The sequence below is a fragment of the Canis aureus genome, chromosome 16, assembly GCF_053574225.1.
Source record: "Canis aureus isolate CA01 chromosome 16, VMU_Caureus_v.1.0, whole genome shotgun sequence".
NCBI lineage: Eukaryota > Metazoa > Chordata > Mammalia > Carnivora > Canidae > Canis > Canis aureus.
In genome coordinates, this window is record NC_135626.1 from 35962518 (window position 1) to 35987974 (window position 25457).

The 25457-nt window shown below is 49.8% G+C and overlaps 1 protein-coding gene across 3 annotated transcripts in view; it reads right to left on the minus strand.

Moving 5' to 3' along the window:
• IGF2BP1 (insulin like growth factor 2 mRNA binding protein 1) overlaps positions 1-23353 on the minus strand; it is a 41564-nt gene extending 18211 nt beyond the window's left edge. Inside the window, exons 1-2 of one of the 3 annotated variants that reach the window (XM_077852881.1) lie at positions 22813-23353; positions 21551-21611 (exon numbers count right to left, since the gene is read on the minus strand). In XM_077852881.1, coding sequence (XP_077709007.1) covers positions 21551-21611; positions 22813-22987 — 236 coding nt within the window. In that variant the 5' untranslated portion in view covers positions 22988-23353. Of the gene's footprint in view, positions 1-8097; positions 8274-21550; positions 21612-22812 lie in introns of those variants that run through there. The other 2 variants (XM_077852880.1, XM_077852882.1) reach the window with 2 other exon arrangements.
• Between the last annotated feature and the right edge of the window lie 2104 nt (positions 23354-25457).

The window sequence follows — 25457 nt, forward strand, 5'->3', positions numbered from 1 at the left end:
GGGCTTAGGGGTCTAGAGACAAGCTACGAGCATCTGATGAGGTATTCCTTTGCTCTGCACCTTACATTCCTCCTGTGGAAAGTGACTGAGCTTTCATGAGGACTTAAGGAAGTGTGAGTGAAGGTGCCTGACTTGGAGTGGGTGCCCAATCCCTGTACCAGTCCTCAGGAGCCCAGACAAGCTTAGGAAGAGAGAGGGAGGAAGGAAGGGCTGACAACGAGCACTCAGTGTGATGGGAACAGTCATTACAATATTTAGACTTCATGGCTGGGGATGCAGTGGGCCTACAATCCTGCTCCCCTGCCTCTCTTGACAGCTAAAGGGTTATGGTCTGGTCCAGGGACGCACTCCACATGCCAGTGTATCAGCTTCCATGAGGTAGAACAGTACCTCTGCCCTACAGGTAACAACAGGGTACTATACTGAGCCAATCTTGGAGTGCCTAAGCCTTAACATCCTTGTTCAGAAATGGCAAAAGAATGCCTAGAGGTTCACCCAGGAACTGATAAACCTGTTGAGTGATAGCCCCTGGCAATGAAAGCAATGGTTTCACCAACCCAATTATTTCCCTGGGTGCCAACACCCTGTGGATTGCCTGTCCTGACAGGAAGGGCAGTTATCAAGCCCTGGGGCAGCTCCCAACACAGAGCAACCACAGGGGATCCATCTGGAGGAAGTGGAGGGGAAGGGAGGGGGCCCATGAGGGCCACAGAGACCAAATGACCATATTTCTCAAGCCCTGGGGAATTTCGGAGAGAACAGAGTGAGAGAGCACCCATGCAACAGCATAAGGAAATAAGTAGCAAACCAAGAATTTCCGGAAACACAGGAGCTGGATACCCGGAAAGGGATGTGGTTGGGAGTTCTCCCTGGGAAGGAAGTTCTCGTCCTTTTCACCTTCTCAGAGAAGTGTTACTGACTTAGACTGGAAAGGAAAACAGGTCAGTTAGGGAAGGGCCGAACATCTGAGGAATGCTTAACAGATGCCAAGCTGAAATTCACCACTTGCTGGAAGACCCTTATTACCCATGAGGGTGGGGTCCACGGCTCCACTTTACAGACCAGGGCGCCAAGAACTCAAGATTATCTTTGCCAAATCACACAGGTACTAAAAGCCAGAAACAGACTTTGAACTCAAAACCTGTCTGATTCCGGGCTCTGTGCCTTGTCCCCTACGCTGCTGTTTTGATGGAAGAAAGGAGACAAAAAGCCTCTGCTAAAATTCAGTCAAGTTAGGCCAAAGAACAAATTAAAAATATTCAGGGACTCCTGGGTGGCTCAGCAGTAGAACATCTGCCTTTGGCCCTAAGTATGGTCCTGGAGTCCTGGCATCGAATCCTGCATCAGGCTCCCTTCATGAAGCCTGCTTCTCTCTGCCTATGTGTCTGCTCTCTCTGTCTCTCATGAATAAATAAATACAGTCTAAAATAAAAAAATTAAAATTCAGAATTCAGGGGTGCCTTGGTGGTTCAGTCAGTTAAGTATCTGCTTTCAGCTCAGATCATGATCTCAGGGTCCTAGGATGGAGACCCATGTTTGGTCACATTGGGCTCCCTGCTTCTCCTTCCTGGGTCCTGATCCCAAGATCCTGTGAGTCCCACATTGGACTCCCAGGGCGGGGGGCTGCTTCTCCCTCTGCCTGTGTCTCTGCCTCTCTCTCTCTCATGAATAAATAAAATCTTAAAAAAAAAAAAAAAAAGATAGTTACAGATTAAAAATAAGGTGTCCAGGATTTGCTTCAAAATAATTAGAAAAAATTAATACCAATGGATAGGAGTTGTTAATTTCTAAAGCTAGGTGATGAGTACCTGGGAAATTTATTACATTATTCTTTCTACTTTTCTGTTTAATTTTTTTCCATAATTAAAATTGTTTTGTTTTAAGCAGGGCTCAAACCCGCGACCGTGAGATCAAGACCTGAACAGAGACCAAGAAGTCAGACACTTCATGACCGAGCCACCCAAGAGCCCCTAAAATTGTTTTTTAAATTATTCTAGCTTACCCAGTTTTAAAAGTCATAGCAGGTTCCAAAATAATGGATCTAACTAATGATATTTTCCAGTTGGTGTTGTACTAGCAAGAATGCAAGCCTTGGTGTGGTGAGCCTGCTGGCATTTGGAAGGGGTCATGGGCCTGGGGTCTAGTATCCAGAGGAACAGATATACAAATGGTAATCTATCTTTTCAGAATGAAGCCTCTCTGCAGAGCAGAATGCACCCTAGATACAAGGACTCCAGGTCTCCTGGAAAAAGGCTGAAAACTGCCCCAGGAAGTGTTCTACTCCTCTTCCACCTCCACAACCCCAAGGGAAGGAATCTGACCCCTCCCCTGGAAGAAGGAGTTCCTTTAAACTAGGGTGGGGTAAATCAGTGGAAGGTGGGGGGAGGTAGAGGGAAGCAGCAACAGGTTTTGGCAATCTTGTCAAGCTTGGGGCCCCCAGATCAAGATTCCAACCTGGACTTTCATCTCCTCAGAGAACCAGGATTAAACTGGGATTTCCAGATTAGATGCTCCACTCCAGCTGCCCCCCCATCCTCCAGGCTGTGATTTTCTGACAAGCAGACTGTGTGGCCTTGGCCAAGTCCAGCCTTCCAACACCCTGGACCTCTGTTTCTCACAACTGGGAAACAACAACAAAAAAAAAAAACAACAACTGGGAAACAAGGATTAGGATTGGTCTGTTTTACAAGGTCGGGTGTTTCCAGACAGGTATCAACCCTGTCTACCTATAGAAAGAGGTATTCTTAATCTGAAGGATTTTCTGTAACCTAAAGGTCTTAAAGAGTGGTTCTTAACACCCACCCCTCTGAACACCTTTGTTGATACTTCGCTCCCATTAGGAATGTGATAAAAGCTAAGAAAACTATACTAGAAAAGTGCCAGCATTTCGCACACAATTTCTTCAAGATCCCAGGAGTTAAAGACTTTGGAATCCATCCATAAGTCCACAGTTAAGACATCCTCTCACACGTCTACACATTTAACTTCATCCCACATCCCAAAGATGCCCCAGTATTCGCTCAAGCCTGCAGGTGGCTCTTCGAGAAGCTGGGAAGAAACTAACTCAAGGCAATGAGAAAATGAGGCTGGCTGGGGATTGGGCTGGAGTGATGACTTGGCTGGAGTGGTGACTTGCATGTCGGAAAAGAGTAAGTAACAAAGGTTTCAAAAACCTGCAGACACACACATGCTTGCTTTTTCATCCACAGGCAAACTCACGACCATGGCTTGTGCTTTGGTTTCTGTAGTCCAGCTGCTGCACTCAGTCATTCTACAAATTTTTCTTGGCCCCTACTAAGCACCAGGGCAGTGCTGTCCACACAATAGCCACTAGTCACATGTGGCTTTTGAGCCACTGTATTGTGGGTACTGCAACTGAGGCACGGAATACTCGTTTTCGAGGTATTTATATAATTGGACTTTTCCTCTGTAAAATTTGTGAAATACTGATCAGAGGACACCTGGTTGACTCAATGGGTTGAGCGTCCCACTCTACATTTCCACTCAGATCATGGTCTCAACCCCCGCCTTGGGCTCCATGCTCAGCAGAGTCTGCTTAGGATTCTCTCTCCCTCGCCCTGCCTGGCCCCCTACCACCGCACACACTCTAAAAATCTTTATAAATAATTCAAATACTGATCAAATATTTCCAATGAAAACTTAAGCATTTGAATTAGATAGGCTCAAAATATAAAATAACACACATTCAGATTCCTTAAAACTTTGTACATGCCCCCCCAAATAAGACCTCATTATTACATTGACTGCATGCTGAATTAATACCATTTTCAAATTCTAAAATAATTTTAGAATTAACCTTTCTGGGACACCTGGGTGGCTCAGAGGTTGAGCGTCTGCCTTTGGCTCAGGACATGATCCTGGAAGTCCCGAGATTGAGTCCCACATCGGGTTCCTGCATGGAGCCTGCTTCTCCCTCTGCCTATGTCTCTGCCTCTCTCTCTGTCTCTCATGAATAAATAAAATCTTAAAAAACTTTCACATTATTTTCACTCTTTTCTGACATAGCTATTAGGGAATTTCAAAAATTTAAAAAGAATCTAAGCCAAAAAAAATGAAGATAATTTATTTACGTATGTGGCTGTCACTGCATTTCTGTTGGATGGGCCTGGGCACTGTGCTAGAGCAGAGCATAAGGTGATGGCAGACAGGTAAGCCTCATGCTCTCAAGGAGTTGACCGTCAAGTAGGGGATCCCATTGGTTAAAGATGAGAGAAGGGGTGTACAATGGTAAATAAGGAGTGGAGGGGCTGTCCACAGGATCTCTTTACAAGTGGGTGATCCTGCTGACTCTTCAACAAGAGACTCCCCTGTGGCTGACGCTATAGTAGAAGCACCCTCCCGAAGCTGGCTCTCCTCCCAGTTTTTTCCAGCTGGAAGTCACACATAAAAAATGTCCTAAAGTGCCAATCCCTGCCTTTTCCCTAAGACCACCATTGACCCAGTCCTTCTCCACCCTGCCTCCTTATCCCTAGAGGGTGGAGAGGTGAAGAAAATAATTGTCCAGGAAAGCCTCTGAAGGGGGCGGACCTGGCACGCTCCAGGCATGGCAGTAGCTGAGAAAGGGGGCGGGGCTGGAGAGGGGAGGAGGAGCTGGCCCAATGCCCAGGGCTCCGTGCCAGGCTGATCCAGAGGCAGGGCAGCCAGACAGGCGGGCTGTCGGGTGGGCTGATGGGCAGGGTAGGGCCTGGAAAGGAAATTAACCTACTGAACGGTACAGAACTAGGCAGAGGATGTCACCACCCAGGTGAATGCCAAGGTGTGTGTGTGGTAGGGAACGAGTTAGGGGACTTGGAAGGCAGGGACACCAGTGCAATGTATCTGTGGTCCCGTGAACACAGTCTTTTAAATGTACGTAGTGCACATGCACTGTCTTACATATGCTCGGACTCCTGTGCTAACGCTGAGGATAAGCAGAAAGGAAAATCAAATCTCCAGGAGAGACTGGGATGAGCCATGCACCACCCCCCTCAACCTCCAGAAGGATCTATATCATGTTAAATATGCTCCCAGTCTACCTGGAGGCAGGGAAGCAGGTAGGGGGCAGGGAGGAGTTGCTAGCCTGCTTACATGACTAAGGATGTGCGTGGCTGCGCACATGGAAGCCCAGTGCTATCAAGTTCCAACTCAAGGAAATCAGATTCATACACTGAAGCGAGAGGGAGTAAGCCCCTCAAGCCTGAGAGGCTCTTCACCAGTCACCTTTATTTGACAGCTGGAGAAACCAGGGCTCAGAAAAACAAGAAGAGCCTTGGCAATGCTAAGGTAGAACTGGAACTCAGCTCTCTTCTGAGGCTGGTCTGTGCTCATCTCACCAAACCTTACTGCTTTCTCTCTGACAAGAAGTGTTAACACAGCAGAAGCTTGTATAGCCCCGATGTCAGTAGCAGGAAAAATGCCCATATTCTGTATGGCTAAGTGCATGCCAACTGGCTTTTACTGCATGCGGCTCTAATTTGGGCATAGGGTTTAACTCACAAAAGAGCTAACTATACTATAATACGGCTGGATGACTGTCAGAAAAATGTTAGCAGTGTAGAAGGATAGTAACCAAAAATTCTTCCAAAATCTCGTGTACGTCTAGGGATAGGCAAGGAAGCAAAGGTAAGACATGAAGCGGGGAAGGTGCTAACCGGTGTTAGCAAGCAAACCTCAAAAGCAGGAATACTTCGCTCGGTTCACTCATTTTGGAAATAAATGGTTTGACAAGACAGCCCACATTTTTTTTCTTGCCCATCTGGGCAGCACCAGAGAAGAAGCCAAAACAGAAGCTCTGAGACAGTGGAGCTCTTTCCAGACAAATTTCAAGTCGGCCCGGGCCAACTGCCTCTCCCTCCTTCCACCCTGCTCCCTGACTAGAATTGCACTCTTTTCACCTGAGTGATTCCTAGAGCCGGAGCTGGCCATTTGAGCGCTGCAAGGTGAAGTGGGAGGCTATGGAGACATCTGGAGAAGCCTCCAGAATAAACCTAACTTGTGGGGACAAGTGATAAAGAGGTGACTCAACGGGACAGCATACCCTTCCCTGGTGGAAGCAGCGATGGTGTGGGGATCAGAAATGAACTGCTGTGGACACTATTCACCAACCTTCTCAGGCTGGCAGTGAGAAGTGTTTCCAGCCTCTTCACTGGAGGGAGGGGGGGGGTGGAAGCTAATATAATCTGAGAGGAAAAGGCAGAAGGGGGTTGGGGCTGGAAAGACCATTCCTGCCCCAACCTCAGAGGTTGGCTGAACCCTCACCCCCCAGCGGAGATGTCAGCACCTCTCCAGAAAGCCTAAGAGCCAAATGGTCTATCCCACTGGGACCCAGAGACCTGGCTGAGGACAGAGCTGGCACTCAGCGGAAAGCAGCATGGGGCATGCCTCAGAAATAGAAAGGCTGAGTCTGTCCTGGGGTGGCAACCCCAAGCTTGGAGAGCCCAGTTCATGACAGGGTTTTGTGGTGGGAGCTCTCAGAAGCAAAGATAAGGAAACTAGACCAGCCTCAAGAGAAATCAGTCTTCAGCACCTCAATTCCCCACTGAGAAAGACCCTGTGAGACTTAGCACAGTTCTTGGAATCATCACCACTGCCTGTGAAAGGATAGGAACGTATCCCAGTATATATTGAAAAATAATAATAATTGACCATTCCATGAGTGGAAAGGAGCCTCGACTGTGTCCCTCCTGGAGGTTAACCACCTCAAGGCAAGTCTCCTCTACAGGCCCCCATCACCCCCCTGCAAAGACCAACTGGGAGTCAGGAACTTCAGGGGCTTGTGTTGGTCTCTCCCCAGTGGGGCGGGGTAGTTATCAGGTAAGTCCCCTCGGACATGGACACCCGTCCCCGAGGCAGGCGTAGATGGCCTTTGGGTAGGCCTTTCTCCCCGGCCCAGGGACGCGCCCAGGAGTTGCACCAACACCTTCCAAGATGGTGCAGCGAGCAGGGAGGGTCTCAGACTCGCCGGGAGAGCCCGGGTGGCGAGCGGGGCCTTCCTGCCGCCGAAAGCGGGGGCAGACAGGGCAACGGAGGAGAAAGAGGTGCCTGGGAAGGGCGGCAGCAGCTGAGGGTGGGGGAGGGCTGGCAGCAGCTGGGGGGAGGAGGGGAGCCCTCATGAACGGGCAATTGAGAAGGCCCGAGCAGCTGAGCGGCCGCGCTGGCGTCGCCGGGCCTGCGCCCCACGCGGGCGGCCCCTTCCCCCAGCCCCTCACCTCGCCCAGGGAAAGCTGAGCACGCGGCCTCCCACCCCAGCCGCTGGGTGGGCCGCGTCGGCTGCTCAGGGAGGGGGCAGGCGCTGCCCCCCGGGCACCGCCCCCCTCCCCACGGCAGCAGGCTAGGCAATCTAGAAGATTCTGCGGCCAGAACCCCCTCGGTACCCCGACTGGCTCGGGAGCCGGTCCCGCGCGGCCCAGGGGGCCCTCGGCTCCCCAGCAGGGCCCGGGGGATGGGGGGGCGGGGAGGGGCCCAGCGCCCCCGGGGCTGCCGGGTGGGGGTGGGGACAGGACTTTGCCCTTTGTCTCTCTCACTCCAGAGCCACCGGCCGAAACCCGACCCCATGAGCGAGCCAGGCAGCCAGCGAGGGGCAGGCTCCCCCTCCGGGGTCCTTTAGTAAATCCAGACCCGACCTCCCTGTGGTCAGGGCTGTGACTGAGGTGGTCCTGTGGGGGAGGGGGCTTCCCGCCTGCAAACGGGCCTGCAAGCATTTAAGTGGGAACCGGTTGGGGGTAGGGGGCCGGGAGAGGGCTGGAAGTGAGGCCGCAAAAGCTGGAGGGGACAGAATGGCCCGGGAGGCGGCATTCCTTAGAGACCTCGGCCGGGCTGCAGGAGGAGGCAGCACCGGGCGGGAGGCCTCCCACTGAGAAGGCTGGAACCGAGGCTCCGGAGTGGGCTGGGCTGGGCCATAGGCACCGACCGAGGGGGCCCGGCCTGGAGGAAAAAAGACCCTCTAACCCGGGGAGTCCTGGGAGCCCCGTCAGAAAAGTTACAATCCCAGAGTCCTCCCCTCCCACACGGAGTAGGGCATTTGTCTGGGGGTGAGAAGAACCTTCTTTGTCTACCCTCTTGGGGCGTCATCATTTAATGATAATTTTATTAACTCACATTTGCATGGTACTTTAGAGTTTACCAGGTCCTCCTTTGCACCACACCTCCTATGAACTAGAACAGTGACTAGAGGTTGATTTGAGCCTCTGAACCCCCACAGACGAATGAGAGTATTTCCATTCTGCAGTTCCAAAAAACAGGCTCAGAGAGGTTAAGTGACTAACCCAAGATGACACTAGCCAGGAAGCGTCCCTGCTCCTCCTCATCAGCAGAAACAAGGTACCTGACTTCTTGCTCCTCAAAAACTTTCATAAGCTATGAATTATGATTCTGTAGGCTTGTAACCAAGGTGAACTCTTTGTCCCTTTCTGCTAGGAGGAGGGGGAGGGGAAGAGAAGTATCTCAATCCCTGCCCTTCCCCCCAGCCTCCCATTTTCCCTGGGGTTGAACCCAAACAAAGAGTAGTGAGGAGGGGAAAAACAGCCAAAGGCTCCAGCCCTGATGCCTACCAGAATGCCAGAGGATGAAGCCCCTTCTAACTCAAAATTCCTAGCTTATTTCATGGGTTTTCTGGAGATGGGGAAGTTGCAGGTGAGGAAATGAGAAACCAGAAAGGATAGAGACCCCAGGGTAAGCCTGGGTGGCTCAGTGGTTTAGCGCCACCTTGGCACAGGGCCTGATCCTGGCAACCCCAAGATCGAGTCCCATGTCGGCCTCTGGCTCCTGCATGGAGCCTGCTTCTCCCTCTGCCTGTGTCTCTGCATGAACAAATAAGATCTTTAAAAGAAAAAAAAAAGAAAAAGATAAGAGATCCCAGATCCCACAACATCTGGGGAAATGGCAGGCTGAGATGGATACCTGAAGTTTAACCCCGCTGAAGTCCTTCTCCACTTCACTCAGCTCTCTGTGGGTCTTTTTCATTCTAAAAGCAGAATCCCCATTTCCCATCTTAGCTGCCCAGACAAGAGGTGACTTTTCTCAGGTTTGATTTGTTTCATTTTGTTTTAAGATTGCCTGAAAATCCCAACAGTGAGAGGAAAATAAAATGCAATGCAGGTATAAAACACCTGGGGAAAAAATAAAAAAATAAAAAATAAAAATAAAACACCTGGGGAAGAAGAGTTTCAGAACAGGGAGAAATCCATGTTGGGTGTGTTTTTATTTGCTAACCTTATGCTCTCCCCCCAGAAAAGCTCAAGGTAAGATTCAGTTTCTTTGAATGGTAGAGGATCACCTGTCCCTCCCTTCTTTTTTTTTTTTTTATGATAGGCACACAGTGAGAGAGAGAGAGAGAGGCAGAGACATAGGCAGAGGGAGAAGCAGGCCCCATGCACCGGGAGCCTGACGTAGGATTCGATCCCGGGTCTCCAGGATCGCGCCCTGGGCCAAAGGCAGGCGCTAAACCGCTGCACCACCCAGGGATCCCTGTCCTTCCCTTCTAAGAGAGCTCAGCTTTAGAGGTAGAAAGACTTGGGTTTGAATCCCAGCACTACTACCTGTTTCAAAGTACAGACCCTGGCTAAGTTACTTTAACCACTCAAGAGCTTCAGCCTCTTCTTCTTTAGAAGGGAAGACACCTGCAGGAATCTTTATGAGGATCCAGTGAAAGTCCCACTGCTTAAATGTGACGAGATAGTCCATAAACACTCCCTCTAATTGTAGAAGGAGCTCATCTTTTGATCTGGATCACCTTGAACAGAGCTCTGGAGCAAAGATGCTCAATAAGGGAATTAAACAAGGACATATGCCCTACCTGCCGGAGGGCCTCTGTACAACAATGCTATCCCTTTCTTCTAGATCAATTGTCCTCCCATCATCATCTCCCTGTCAATCCATAATGCTCTCCTTAATCCACCCCTATTTTGTCTGCCTATCCTCCAAAACACAGCTTGGCTCACTCAAAGCCTCCCTCCTCTATTTTAGTCGCTGAGAATGTGTGCCTCCCATTTTAATACATAGTCTCTTGGCCTCTTCTGTCCCACAGCTTTTCCTGGATCTAAAGTGAAAATGCTGGAGGCCAGAGATTTTTATCTTGTACCTCTTATGCAGCTCCCTCTCTCAATCCTTGTCTCTTACCCACTCTGAAAAAGACCCAAAGGTGCTAAAAAAAAAAAAAAAAAAAAAAAAAAAAAAAAAAAAAAAAAAAAAAAAAACAATAATTAGTATTAATGCCAAGAGAGGGGTCAGGCAAAAACACCCGTTTTATGTAGGACAAAACAGTACCACTCTGTAGGAAAAAGCAAAACTGTCCATGGTTTAAATACCACTACAGGAAGGGTGGAATGGAGAGTTACTGTTTACTGGGTATGGTTTTGGTCCTGCAGGATGAAAAGAGTTCTAGAGATGAATGCAGGCCATGGTTGCCCAACAGTGTGTTCTTGATACCACTAAGCTGTGCGATTAAAAATGGTCAGATAGTAAATGTCATATTATATATGCTTCATCACATAAGATTATTTAAAAGGTATTCAATTATTTTAAAATACTTAAAATATATTTTTTAAGATTTTAGCAGCGCCTGGGTGGCTCTGTCATTTGAGCAGCTGCCTTCAGCTATGGTCATGATCCCGGGGGTCCTGGAACAGAGCCCCCACATCAGGCTCCATGCTCAGTGGGGGTCTGCTTCTCCCTCTCCCTCTCTCTCTCTCTTTCATAAATAAATTAAAATCTTTAAAAATACTTGAGAGGAACACCTGGGTGGCTCATGGCTCAACAGTTTAGTGTCTGCCTTAGGCTTGGGGCATGATCCCGGGATTCTGGAATCGAATTCCACGTTGGGCTCCTTGCGGGGAGCCTGCTTCTCCCTCTGCCTATGTCTCTGCTTCTCTCGCTGTTTCTCATGAATGAATAAGTAAAATATTTTTAAAAAATATTTGAGAGAGAGAAAGCACAATAGAGAGAGCAAGCGAGTACTTGCACACACGTGGAGAGCAGGCGAAACGGAAGGGCAGAGAGAGGGAGAAGCAGGCTCCCCACTGAGCAGGGAGGACCCAGGGGCTTGTTCCTAGGACCCCAGGGACCATAACCCAAGCCAAAGGCAGATGCTCAATCAACTGAGCCACTCAGGTGCCCCTTAAAAATGTAAGATTTTATTTATTTATTCATGAGAGACACAGAGAGAGAGAGAGAGGCAGAGACACAAGCAGAGGAAGAAGCAGGCTCCACGCAAGGAGCCTGATGTGGGACTCGATCCCAGAATTCCAGGACCCAAGCCTAAGGCAGACGCTTAACCGCTGAGCCACCCAGGCATCCCCAGGTGCCCCTTAAAATTATTTTTAATTTAGGGGTGCCCGGCTGACTCAGTTTGTAGAGCACTCAATTATTACAACCTTGGGGGTTGTAATTGAGGCCCCGTTGGGTGTAGAGATTACTTAAAAATAAAATCGTATAAATAAATAGGTAAGTTATTTTTAATTTAAAGGTTTGTTTTTTTTTTTAAATTGGGGCACCTGGGTGGATCAGTTGGTTAAGCTTCTGCCTTTGGCTAGATTCGTGGTCCTAGGGTCCTCGGATCAAGCCCCACAGTCAGGCTCCCTACTCAGCAGGAAGTCTGCTTCTCTCTGCCCCTCCCCCCTGCTCATGCTCTGTCTTGCTTACTCGCTCCCTCAAATAAACTTTTTTTAATTTCAAAATTTTTTTAGTTTAAAATTCTCTTAAAATACTAAGGAAAAAGTTTAAATATAAAAGCTCCTGGAGAGGGATGCGTAGGTGGCTCAGTGGTTTAGCGCCTACCTTCGGCTCAGGGCATGATCCTGGAGTTCCAGGATCGAGTCCCACATCGGGCTCCCTGCATGGAGCCTGCTTCTCCCTCTGCCTATGTCTCTGTATCTCTCTCATGAATAAGAAAATCTTTTAAAAAAATAAAATAAAAGCTCCTGGAGAAAAATGAACTGATAAGTTGTATTTCCTTCCATCTTCACTCTTAAGACTGGTCTTTCACTTGTTCTACATTGTATTTCTAAAACCTGGCAGAGGGCATGGCACACAATAGTAGACTCTGAATATATAAAATGAGTGAACATACGGGTGCATGAATGAACGAATACACCATGAGAGGTACCAAACTTCACAGCAAAATGCTAGCTATCTCACCAGTCTGTACATCTTGTTAACTATTTCCTTATGTGGAATTTGGCTGTAAATATGTATCTTTAACATCTCTCCTCCCCCCCTGCAAAATTTGCTAATGATTGAGTGGCAAAGTGCCCCCCACGCCCCCCCCCCATACCCAGGCTAAAGTTGCTGACCATGGGATGTTTTAAAAAGAGCAAACGAGCCTGGGCCTAGACAGGCTCCATTCTTCCTCTAGTTAGAAGTTTAAATTTAGCAAACTACTCATTCAAGATAGTGAGGGGCAAGAGTAGGAAAGTGAAAAAAATATATCTCATAGAGACATAGTATGTTTATGAAGATCATCATATTCCACCTGTCTGCCCCAGCTGATTCTGGACAGGTTATCACTCTACCCTATTCAATCTAAAAAGCCAGGAGCAGCAGCTTTGAATCAAATGGTAATAACCACAAGCAGGAAAACCCTCTAAATAAAATGACTATAGTCAGCTAGATTTTCCCTTCTTTTAACATTCAATAAAGAAGTTGCTGGTATGGACACTCGGCATAAGGAGTCAAGAGAATATTCTTCCGAATGCTGCTGCCTCCCCAAGCCCACATTCCTAGTCTAGTCTCTGCTCAGAACACACTGGCTGTAGCCACCAACAGTCTGGTCTGCGAAGGATCATCTCTACTCTTTAATTTCGGGTTCTGTCTCCAAATCCTGCCAAAGCAACTGCTCTATTATAGTTGGACTTCTCCTCCCAAACAACTTAGAGACCTGGAGGAGGAAGCAGAATAAATATTTCTAGCTCCGAACAGACATCCTCACCAAGTTTACTCCACCCCGCCAGCCCCCACTTGAGTTCTTGTCTCCCCTCATTTTGTCCTCTTCATCTTCAGAGTACCTCATGGGAAGTTAAGGAGCCCCTAGCAATCCCAGACACCACTCCAGAAAAGAGGCAACACACATCATTCCACATAAACTAATTGTAAAACCCTTTATAGTAACTGATTAAAGTCACAAGCCTGTTAAATGGCCAAAAGCCACATCCGGATTGGAAGCCCTTCCTCTTCCCACCCCACTAAGAGGAGATTCAATCCTTAGTCCCTAGACTGAAATTTCGAAAGGGGCAAGAGGTCTGTTTGAGTGGGTGTGTGTGCACCCTTTGAGCGGGGAGGGCCCAAGAGGAAGCAGACATCAAGGTGGGTTCTCTCTCTAGTCTGGGGGACAAGGGAAAGGGAGGCCACTGAGGCTTTGCCCTCTACAAGGGCATAGGAAGGGAAACAATTTGTGTAGGCACTTCCTGGGCATCCAGGGATCCCCAACTTCTGAAAGGCTACTTTGTTAGCTTACCAAGAGCTGAACGTCAAGGCAAACATCCCATCTCCCACCAGGTGGGGGAAGCTGCTCTCATTTCTTCCTTCCTCAGACCCCCAAGGACTCAAGAGTCCCCTTCATTCTGAACTTATTTATTTTTTTATTTTTTAAAAGATTTTATTTATTCATGAGAGACACAGAGAAAGAGGCAGAGACACAGGCAGAAGGAGAAGCAGACTCCCCGCAGGGAGCCTAATGCAGGACTCGATCTCAGGACGCTGGGATCACGATGTGAACAGAAGGCAGATGCTCAACCACTAAACCACCCAGGCATCCCTCATTCTGAATTCTTATAACACTTACCTCATCTGCAGAATTAAGGTGGTTCCTCTTTCCCCAGTGTCCCTACCCTACCTTTTACAGTAGCCCCTAAGTGTGAAGTTTCATCTGGCCTGGGTTCAGGGCATAAGCAACAGAATATATGGCCCACTCCCTTGAGGAACATTCTCCACCACGCTTATGCATTTTCTTCAAGTCTTTTGTCTGACATGATGGAGTCCATAACCCAAGGGCTCTGGGGAGATAGCCCTGGTGAGCTTCATCTCCCTCTCCCAAAAAGTGGCTTTTCCTTTCAGCATACAGGTCATTAAAGCATCCTACATATAAATCCCCTTCAGTATGCCTATCCATCATTGTTCCACAAAAAATACATGTCATAGTCACAGAAGAATCCTTAAAACACCGCACTCATGGCCTTAGATTATGCCCCAAGCTGCCCCAGTACAAAGACAGGAGGCAGAGAGGTCGTATCTAAAACAAATAATAGCAATAATAATAGTTAATGTGTAATAACATGGGTTCACAGTTACAGAAATTAAGGCTTAAGAAGATTAACTTCTGCAGTTTCGGTCATTGCCTGACTCCAAAGCTCTTGCTTTTTAAACCCTGAGCTCTCTCTCCTGAGAGACCTTTCCTCCAGTCCTCTAAGAGGGTGGAAGGAGGCACCTAGGGTAGGTCGGGAGACCCTGACCTAATAGAGCTTCCTCCCTCCTTTAGCCTCAAAAGGTCAGAATGATTCCTGTCCACCAGCTCCTGCTGCCAAAGTGCTCAGACCCCACAAACAACCTTTACACCATTTTTTCCTGAATCCCGATTTCTCCTCTGCATCCATTTCTAACTACATCCAATCAACTGACTATCCAATCAAATTTCACTCACACTTAACATTTTCCATTTCAAGTGATCAAAACATCTGGATGAAGAACCAATTTTTCGAATGGAACTTACTCAAAATGAATAAAAACTGAAGTTTTCCTTCACCCTCTTTTCCTACCGAAATATTGAGAGGGCTGACTAGAATCCCACCAGACAGACCTGGTATAGGAAAGAGATCCTCCACTTCTGTCTCCACTCAGAGAGATCTCCACACCCTTCTCCCAAATATGAGCAAAATTCACATCCACCCATTCTGACAGGTCCCTTATATGCCTTTGGCCACCAAAATGCCACTTGTCTAATAATCAAACTTGTCCTTAGGCATCTTGCAAACACCTTGACATACCAGCCAAATTTCTTATTATCCAGCTGTTTGCTCTGTATTTAATTCAAAACCAGGTTACCACTAATGGTTTGCCATACTCTCTGCTCTCTGCCCTACAACCAGAACATCAAATCCTGGAAGACTGGACTTCTGTGATAGGACTACATTTCTGGTGGCTGGTGGAATGTGTTCTGTGAAGTTATATTTCCGTGTTTTGCAATCAGGTGTTCTCCAACTGTATTAAAATGATGAGAGCCAGACCTACGTTTCTCCTGTGATTTGCCCACAATCAACACACACTATTTCAGTGGTCTGTGTTTAGGGTTAAAGCCTGTTATGCCGGGGCTGACCAGATGGCTCAACGGTTTAGCGCTGCCTTCAGCCCAGGGCATGATCCTGGAGACCCAGGATTGAATCCCACATCCGGCTCCCTGCATGGAGCCTGCTTCTCCCTCTGCCTGTGTCTCTGCCTCTGTGTCTCTCATGAAAAAATAAAAATCTTAAAAAAAGAAAAAGCCTGGGCAGCCCAGGTGGCTCAACGGTTTAGCACCGCCTTCAGCCCAGGGTGTGATCCAGGAGACCAGGGATCGAGTCCCAGGTCAGGCTCCCTGCATGGAGCCTGCTTCTTGCTCTGCCTCTCTCTGTCTCTCATAAATAAATAAAATCTTAAAAAAAAAAGCCTGTTGTGCCTTCATTCATCAACTATTTATTGCAAACCTACTAGCTGCAAACAGGAGGTCTTACGAAGCTGGCTCTGCTTGTTCCATACTAGGATGACCCCTCCTACTCACTAGAAAAGCAGAGCCCCCACTCTGAACAAAATCTGAGGGAACATTCAAGCTCTTCTATTGGAATGGAGTTAGCAAACTTGGGACTGAACATCTTCTGCTGGCACTGTCTTCCTTGCAGTGGTATGTTATCACAGACGCTCCCCCAGTATGATCTTTTTCTAGCCAAATCGAACTTTTTATCAGTAACCAAAGGGGCATGCGCTCTCTTGAGTGCCTGTTTTTTGAGACCTTTTCTTGCTTTTGTTTTGACAGGCATTTTAAAAGGTGTGGGGGAGGAGAGGAAATGTGCTCAGCACAGGTGGAAATGGTGTGCAAACCTGACATTAACATGGAGTCAGACACTGGCTGGGACCCCAGAAAACTCTTGCAAGCCCAGTCAGTGGCCCCCCTGGAGGACCTGTTGTCTCTCTTTTACAACACGAATAAAAAACCCACCCTAGAACCTCTGGTAACTGTCCCTTTGTTATTATTCCAATCAGCCTTTGGGACATGGAGGCAGGCAATTTTCTAAAGATTACTGGACCCTGTTAACTCTTCCAGCTCTGTGCCCTGTTGCCAAGGGAGGGGCCTCAGCTCCTGGGAGAGGGCAACCACTACATGCACCTCCATTTTCTCTCCACCTCCCATCCTCTTTTTTCCTTACCCCTCTCTCTCCCACCCTCTCCACTCGCCTTGGCCTTTGAATGGAAAGGTCTGCAGACAGGCAGGGTGCTCGGAAGGGCTGCGCCAGCAACCGGGGAGCGCTCCACGTGGGCGAGGTTGGGGATCTGGGGCGACCGGACCGGGGCGAAGCTGCGGGCGCGCCGCGGCCGGGGGTTCTCGGGGACCCCGGGGGAAGGCAGCCCCGCCGGGAACCCCCCGGCTGCGGGGGGCGCGGGGGCGTGGAGCGGGCAGAGACTGGGGGGCCGCCCGGAGCAGCTGCGGGCCCGGGAAGGGTCAGGGCAGCGGGGCCGCCGCGGGCTCTCCAGGAAGCGCCTACAGCGCCTCCGCGACTTTCTCTGCTTTTTGAAAAGGGGAAGGGAAGGCAGGCAACTCCGACAGCAGCAGGAGCCTTGCCCTGCGCCCAGTCCCCCACCCGCCTTTTAAAGCTGCCGTGTGCGACCCCTTCTCCCGTGGGTCGCTGGGCGCCTCCAGCCGCTTCTCTTTTAAAGGGAAGCGGGAACTCCACCCCAACCCCCATCTCTCTCTCTCTCTTTTTTTCCCCCGTCTGGAATTTCCAACCCCGGACTAACTCGTCTGATTTCTCCAGTCTCCCCTGCTACTTTTTTTCCTCCTCTTTTTTCCTCCCTAACACTCCCATCGCAAATTCTAAGCTGCACTTTCTGGAAGACATTAGCCACATTTTAAGAATCTTTTAAGAGGATGGGGAGCGAACAAGACGGAATTCAAATCCTAACAGCTGGCAAAATGTTCTTCAAACGCCTTTGGTTCATACATTCATTCTAATGATACCACTACCACCATCCCCCATACAAAAACCAGAGATATAACCAATGTCCACCTTCAGAAAAAAACAAAAAATATTAAAAAATTAAAAAACTCCAAATTTCACACAGCACTTGCTGGGCTTCCTTCCCCCCTTTTCATTCAACTAAACCAAATCTGAAATTTTTTTTCTGATTTTTTAAAATTCTATACTCACTAGCCTATCAATGGTATCTTTGTCAACTGTTACACACTGAAGTTCAGAATAAACGCTAAAAAATAAGCCTCAAAAGTACCCAAACACATAAAATAGATTCAAATGACATATATTAAGGTAATTTAAAAAGATTAGAAGCTCAGAACCCTTGAATCAAGATTCTTCCAATTGCTAATGTCATGTATTTCATCTCTGAAACATAATTATAAGAATGTTTTCCTCTTCTTCCACCAAAAGCTGTGCCATTAAAACTTTACATTTGGAAGAGTTAACTATACTTTGAATAAATTAGTGATGGGAATTACAATTCTTCCCAGCCTTTCCTCCAAAGTTCTCCATCTGAGAAAGCATTAGAATAAAATTTCATCTTTCTACTTTGGGTCAGAAAATAAAGCGTTCTAGAAACCTACCACTCTCCCAGTGGACAAATACACTGCCTTTAGGAAAATACCTTGAAATACTGTGCACTAAATGATAACAAGTTAAGGGATTCCCTACCAGTGAAGAAAACATAATTTATGAATTTGTAAGGTTTACTTTCTAGGTAGGAATTAAAATGTGAGAGAATTTCCACCTTCCCTCCAAACAGAGCTGAAAAATTTAAGAAACAACCATTGTTAAGTTTATTTAAAAGCAAAAAAAAAAAAACCTAATAGAAAAACTTTTACTAAAAATGTCATAAACTGTTTCTACTTTAAGCTTACTAGTTAAATACAGGTCAGATCTATCAACTACAACCAGTGAAGTGCCTGAAAATCCTCCCACTCCACTTTTTTACTTCTTTGTTTTTTTTTTAGACATTCCCTTGCTTCTTAACCCCCTCCTTATAGTTCATTTTCAGCCCCTAAGAACAAATTTCATTAAAGACAAATCCATTTCTGAAAGCAACATCTTTTTGCTTGTTTTAAAAACATTTAGTGATCCAATTGCTTCAGAGCAAATCATTTAAAATTAAAAATATTTTTGCCTCATACAAGACATCCCATCACACAGATTTTCAAAGCTGCTAACTTCAGGAAATTAAACTGTAAAATCAGAATAAAGTTTAAGTATTTTCTGAGAGTTCTTACACTTCTATGGTTCTGACACCAATTTCTGGTTTTGGTTTTTGTTTTTAAATACTTGGAAAATTAAGGGAAAGTGTTCAGCCCACCTCATTTTAAGTCAGCTTAGAGAAAGAACCACCATTAACCTGCCTAAGAAATTCAGTCATTTAAGTCGAACACATTTCATGCAGAGAAATGCAGTACATCTCTTGCATTTTTTTCTTAACACCTTTTATTTTGTGACACTTGACAGTATGTATGCTATCTTTAGGTCACATTCCTCTAGAAAAAGGCATGCACAGTGGCAAATGAAACAAAAGTTCAATTCCTTTAAAAAGCAAGTCATTTCCCAAAATAAACAAGTCTAAAATGGGACCCCCCCCCACCTTAACTACTCTTCCATCTCTCAAAATAAAACACATACAAATCCTTTCCACAATTGTTTTCAAACTGCTTTTGGCTTTTCCCAGTGTCCTAATATTTGACAGTAAATATATACAAATTCTCAACCAAAAGACAAAACTGTTTGCCAAAATTCCAACATTGTCTCAGAGAGTTTGGGAAGGTGGGAGAAATTTTATATCATCCATTTAAAATATCAAATTAATGTTCTCAGTTTCAAGGCATGTGCTCAGTCTTTTGGGTTCTTTAAAAAGTACAAACTATATCAAACAGATACAAAGTTAGAACAAAATGAATTAATAGTTCAAAATCAGAGGATGCTAAGGTAACTGCCTATTACCTTTTGTTTAATTCCCCTCTCAAAAACAAACAAAAAACGGGAACACTTAGGTTATTAGATTTTTATGAATCTCTTAGAAATGTTTAAAGTCATAACTTATTTGAAACTGAGTGTATCCAAAAGTTGCTTCTATTTTTTCAAACAGTGAAAACAAGAGTGTATATAAATATATACACACACACACACATATATAAAATACACAGTTGTTCATGTTCCTTAAAATATTAGTCATAGTTAATTAACTAGTTCCTGGTCTATATATCCATGAGATTGAAAAAGCCAGGAACAGACCAACTAAAGAAAGTTTTCAGACAGACTGAGAACACATACCACAAAATGCTTCCTTCAAAGAACACAAAATGATAGAGCAAACTGACTTCATGAAAACAAACTTTTTTTAAAATCCTCAAACTTCAAAAATTGATTCATTCTAGAAAAATGAAGTGCCTTCTCAACCACCCCACAAACACACACACACACACACACACAACTAACTCAGTGTGCTCAAAAAATTATTTCAGGGCAGGAGAGAGAACACACAAAAGATGGAATTTAATATGGATGTGGAAAGGAAGATTTTGTTCCCACTCTTACAAATCCCACCCCTTCCTAACTCAAAAGCGCCCTAAGTCATGCATTTTGGAGGGAACAAGAAGGAGCCTAAAAATGGCTTGAAAGCAAGCAGATGGCTTAGGGGGAAAAGATCCATAAATACAGAGCACCATGGAAATTAAAATATAAATGTTTGGGGTCCCATTTCATCACATTTTGCAATTTCTCTTGCTTTCACTTCATTCCCTTTAAAATTTAAACCATCCAGAAGAGCAAAAGGGAAAAAAAAAATCCCACGTCAGAATTCCAGTTATTCTGGACATTTCTCATCAACATATTTCAAACGCTGAGCTTTTAGCTCAAATATCCAGTTTTCTCAATAAATCCACTGGTGTCAGTATGTTTCTCTCATTCCCATCTCCAGGAAATGTTTCAAAATAATAAATAAGACTTTTTCTCTTCCTTCCGATTTTATTGCCTCTTTACTACTAACTCTAATTGCCTTTCCAATAAGAGTATTTGAAGCATTTGAGGTTAAATCACAGGCTCTATAAACATAGTTACAAGCCATATTGATCATCTATAGATACAATAGTTCCAAGTTACTTAAAATATCTCAAGCTAAACCTACTGGACCGATTTTTATCTCACTTATACTTTACAGTTAAAACTTCACAGGCTCAAAAAAAAACCAAACAAAACCCAAAAAACTGCCACCCACCTCCACTTTCCCACCCAGAAAAAGCCAGGATTATTCTAAATGCAGCAAGTTTCTAGTTGAAATGAGAGGGAGAACACACCTAGGGAGGGGATGGGGGAGAGAACCGGAGGATCAAAGATTTCCTGGGGGCAGCAACAGGAGGGAAAACTCTTCACTGTCAACATGTTTAAAGTCAGATTTGAGAAAGCAGAAACTCTGCCCCTATACTTCCCAGCCAGAGTTCAATGAAAGATCTGAAAGCCACCATGAACCAGATTTAGGGATACCATGATAGAGATACCCCACTTTGCTTAAATGAGTAGGAAGGTATTGGGACACACATACACACACTCACTCTGTCTCACTCAATCTCCCTCTCTCTCACAATTCATCCAGGGAGTTCTAGACCCTCCAAAGAGCCCCAGCTCACAGCCTGAACACAAAGCTCTCACCCCAGATGGTCCCCTTATAACAATGGACTGAAGGAGTGGGGGTAGGGGGGCTCGGAAAGGATCGCACAGCCAAAGCATATTCTTTGCAAAATCCAGTTGGGAGGGGAGGGCGTGTGATGTGAAGGGCTAGGGCTAGGGGTCTGGAAAAAAAATGCCCTTGCCTGTTGCAGAAATACACATATAACACAAGCATAAGGGAATTCTTTTGGGGGCAGGAATTCATTTCACTTCTCCTAGGAAGTCAAAGGGACCCCCCCCCCCCATCCACTTAAGAATTATGCTAAAGGACGGGTTGGGGAAAAAAGAAAAAAGGAGGCCTGCTAGAAGTTGCAGAAATGTCGAGTTGCAACTCTTCAAAGATTTTTAGCTTCCCACAAAAATGGCCCCACACACCTTGAACAAACTCCACAAGGTTTTTCTATTGATTTTTTTTTGCCTTTTACTTCTCCAAATACCATCTCTCAGCCCACCCCAACCCCAGCTTATTTTTTACAAGCTGTAAACCACCCATTACAAGATCTTAGCCAATCTTCCCTCCCTGCCCCCAACATCCGGAGTTGGGGGTGGGAAGGCCAGTAATGGGTTTCTTCCACTGGAGACACTATGGACCCCTTAACACAACCTCTAAGCGCCCCCAGGTTGCCTCCCTTCTTCGTCGAAGAGCCCTTTCCTACCTTTGTTTTTTGGGGACCGAGTGTTCAATCTCTAGGCGTTTCCCTTGCAATTCGACTTTCCCTAAAGATTAAAAAAAAAAAAAAAAAGACAATATAAGATCTTGAACAGGGGTGTGGGGTGGGAAAAGGATAAAGAGGGTAATTCAGGAGTTACTGTGATCAGAGATCTGCCTAGGAATCCAGGCAGTGGGTTCCGTGGCCGGACGCGAAACGGTCGCGCTGGGAATGGTGGAAATCTATAAATTCGTTATTGTGTTTTGTTAATTTTCGTTTTGTTCTGTTCTCTCGCCGAGGTCACTTGGGTCGTGGATGGCTGCGGGCGCCCGATCTGGGAGGCGGGGGGCGGCCGGGGCGTGGGTGGGGGCGGGCTGCCTCTCGGCCCCCGGAGGTGGGGAGCAGGGGCCGGGGAGAGAAAGGGCTCCTCGGTGCTCCCAAAGTGCGTTGCGGGGGAGGGGTGCAGCACGAAACTTTAGTTCCCCGTGCGGCCGCAGAGAAGGGCTCCGGGCGGCGAGGCGCTCACCTGTCGGGGCCGGTGGCGGGCCGAGGCCCTGGGGGAGCGGAGCGGGGCCCCGCGGGGAGGGTCCCCGGCGGCCGCGGCGCGCGCCTCTCGGCCCAGCCTGGGCGTCTCGGGAAGCAGCATGGCGACCCGCCGCCGCCGCCGCCGCGCCACCCCGCTCACGCCCCACTTTCAAATCAAAATGGCTCAAGCCCAGGCCCAGGGCGGGAGGCGGGACCCCCCTTCCTCTCCGGTCCCGCCCGAAGGCTGCCGTCCCACTGGGAACCGGGGAGCTCGGGGACGGCGCGGGGACCTCTTCCCCGCCCGGAAAGGCCTAGGGCCGAGGAGAGGGCGCTGGGGGTGGGTGGGGGTGGGTGGGGGTGGTGTTCGCGTGGGGGGCGGGGGCGGGGGTCCGGCCTCGGGTACACGGGGGTGCAGGGGAATAACGCCCCAGACGGGGGCCGCCCGCGTGGGAACCCCCACAGACACACCGCCAGTGGGGCCCCCGCCCCGTCGGTGGGGGGCAGGGGCGGCCTTCCGAAAGCCTCCGGCCTCCGCTCGGGCTGGGAGGAAAGGGTGAGGGGGTCCGGGCTATTTCCGCGCGGGGGGCGCGGGGGGACGCAGGGGGCGTCGAAAGAGGCGGGCGGAGGGTCGATGGCGAGGCCAAGCGGCGCAGGCCGGGGACAGAGAGGAGTTGGCGGGCAGGGAGCCGGGGAGGGCCGGGGGCGTCGTGCTGGCCTCTGCGGGGAGGTGGGCGCGCTCTTACCGGAGAAAGTTTCGATGGCCTTCATTGCCCAGTGCTCGTCGGGGCAGTCCACGAAGGCATAGCCCGATTTGACCAAGAACTGGCCGCTGTAGGAGATCTTGTGCTCCGCAAACACTTTCTCCAAGTCCGCGGGGGTCACGCTCTCGTTGAGGTTGCCGATGTACAGCTTGTTCATGGTGGCGGTGTCGGGGCGGGACGCGGTCCCTTGGCAAGGCCGAGCGGGCGGGCGCGGGCGCGGGCGGCGAGCCTCCTAGGCCGAGAGGCGGGAGGCCGGCGGCGGCAGCCGCAAACTTTCTTTGCACCCCACCCCTGAAGTTGTCCGGAGCCCGCGGCGCGGAGGGCGGCCTGAGGGCGCGCAGAGGTCGCGGGAGAGTTCGGGGAGGCCCGGGAGAAGTGCCCGCGGCGCGCTGGGAGGCGGACGACGCGGCGCTGCTCCTTCCCTTCTGTCCGAAACCCCTCCGAGCGGGCTGGTGTGTCACGTTTCTCCGCGGCCGCCCTGGCGCCGCCTCTAAATAAAATCGACTTGAAAAAAAATGGAGCGGAAAAAAAAAAAAAAAAAAAAGGCGAAGCCACGTGGTGAAAGCCCCCACCCACCCGGCTCGGGAAGACCCCCGACGCCTCTGGGCCCACCGGCCCTCCGGCCCGGCCCAGCCCACCGATCTCCAGCCCCGGGTGGGAAGGGAGGGGGCACTCAACCCCCCCCCACCCCGGGCGGGGAACTGGGCGGTGGGGGCTGCGTTCCCGAAGCTCTAATTGCCCCCTCCCCCTTGGCAAGAATCTGGCCCCTAGGGAGGCGCCCCGCCCCCACCCATCCCCCTACCCCGGGCCCGGCTGGGGGAGGGCGGTCGGGCCCAGAATCTCCCACCTCTTTATGGGTGAAATGTGCGGTTATTTTTTATTCGTGTGGGGGTCGGGGCGGGGGTGGGGGGCGAGAGTTTCCCCACCCTACCCCGGTTAACTGCTAGCGACTGACAGGCGGGGAACGGCCGAGATAGACAAAGAGAAGCCGAGGACTCTGGGGTCTCCAGGCGGGGGTCGCGCAAGCCGGTGATTTTTAAAGAAAGGCGCTCTTCCCCTAGATTTTTAAGTGAGGGGTCTCGGCCTCGCCCGCCCCGGCCCCGGGAGACTCCCCTGCCTCCGGGAATCCGGCACCGAAGGACCCTGCGAGCGCGGGACCGGGAAGCTGGGAACACGGGGGACCGCGGCCGGGAAGCAGGGCTCCGCAGGAAACCGCGTTTCGGGGTTCCCACGGGAGAAGGAAGGGTGGCTCGCCCCCGGGGCTCGGCTGCCCAACGACACCGTCCCGGGGTCCTGGGGGGACGCGCGGCTCCGGCCCAAGCTGACCCCAGGAGAGAGGGAGGGGTGAAGGGGAGGAGGAGGAGTGGTAGCGGGAGCAGACCCGAGCGGACCGCAGAGGGGACGTCTCCGGGAGGGAGTGACCGGGCGGAGATCCGAACGCTCCCCGTCTCCCTCCCGGGCGCGGGGGCAGACAGGTGGAGTCCCCTCCCGCCCGCCCCACCCAGCCCGGCGACCGCGGCTCTCGCGGCGCCGGGTTCGGGGCTCGGAACTTTGTTCGGGGCGCAGCGTTCGGATCCGGGCGGGAAGGCGGGAGAGGGGCCGGGGGCGGGGGGCCGAGCGCCGAGGCCCCGCCCACGTCCCCAGGTCAGACCCGCGGGGGGAGGGGGTAATTTCCGCTCGGCGCTCGGGGAAGCGAGGGGCGGGAGCTTCGGGGAGGGGGCGGCGGCCCCTCCCCCGCCCGTTCCCGGGGAGGGGGAAGCGGATCCGCCCTGGTCCCTTTCCTCGCCTTTGACCAACTCGCTCCGGATCCTCCGGCCCCGGGAGCCCGAGGGACGGACCCGACTGGGCAAGGGGCGACACGTGGGCGGGCGCACCCCGTCTCGGCGGTGGGGGAGGGGGCCGTCCGCCGCGCGTTTCGGAGTCCGGGAGAGGCGGCGGAGAGCGGGACGCGCGGTCCACGCGCAACCAGGATCCCGGGCCGAGTGGCGGGCGAGGGCAACGAGTTTCCAGTGGAGGGGGCTGGGCCGGCGCCGGGGGGCGGGGGGTGGCGGGGAGCGCGGCCCGGGGACCCCGGAGCTCCCCTGCCCGGGGGCGGGGGGCGGAGGGGGTGGACCCCCAGTAATGCCAGACTCTCCCTGGACTGGGCGGAAGCTCGGGTTTTGCTCTGGCTTGTGCGGGTGGGAGAAACAATTCTGTCGGGGGCACGCGTGCTGCGAGGGCAGGTGAGGAAGGGGGTCACTCTCCCTTTCCCCGTCCCCGACCCCATTGTCTCAGTCGCCTGCGGCCCGGGCCGACTCCGCAACACGTGTTGGCTGCACTGATATGAATGCCTTGGATTTTTTTTCCTTGTTATTATTTTTTTGTTTGCAGAGTCAGGGAGCTGACTCCCGACTTGGGCGCACCGCTCCTCTGCCAGACGATTTTTATACCGTTCAAAAAGTCGGGAGTTAAAAGACCACACGCCGCACCTTTGTCCCCCTCCCGGTTTTCCCCGCGCGCTGCAAAGAAACGGGGCTTGGGCGTGGGGGGAGGGCTTCCAACTCGGTTTCTCCATCTCCACCACCTTCAAAACCCACTCTCCAAATCCGCGTTTTGTTCTAGCCAGCCACGTGTTTGTTGGATTTGGG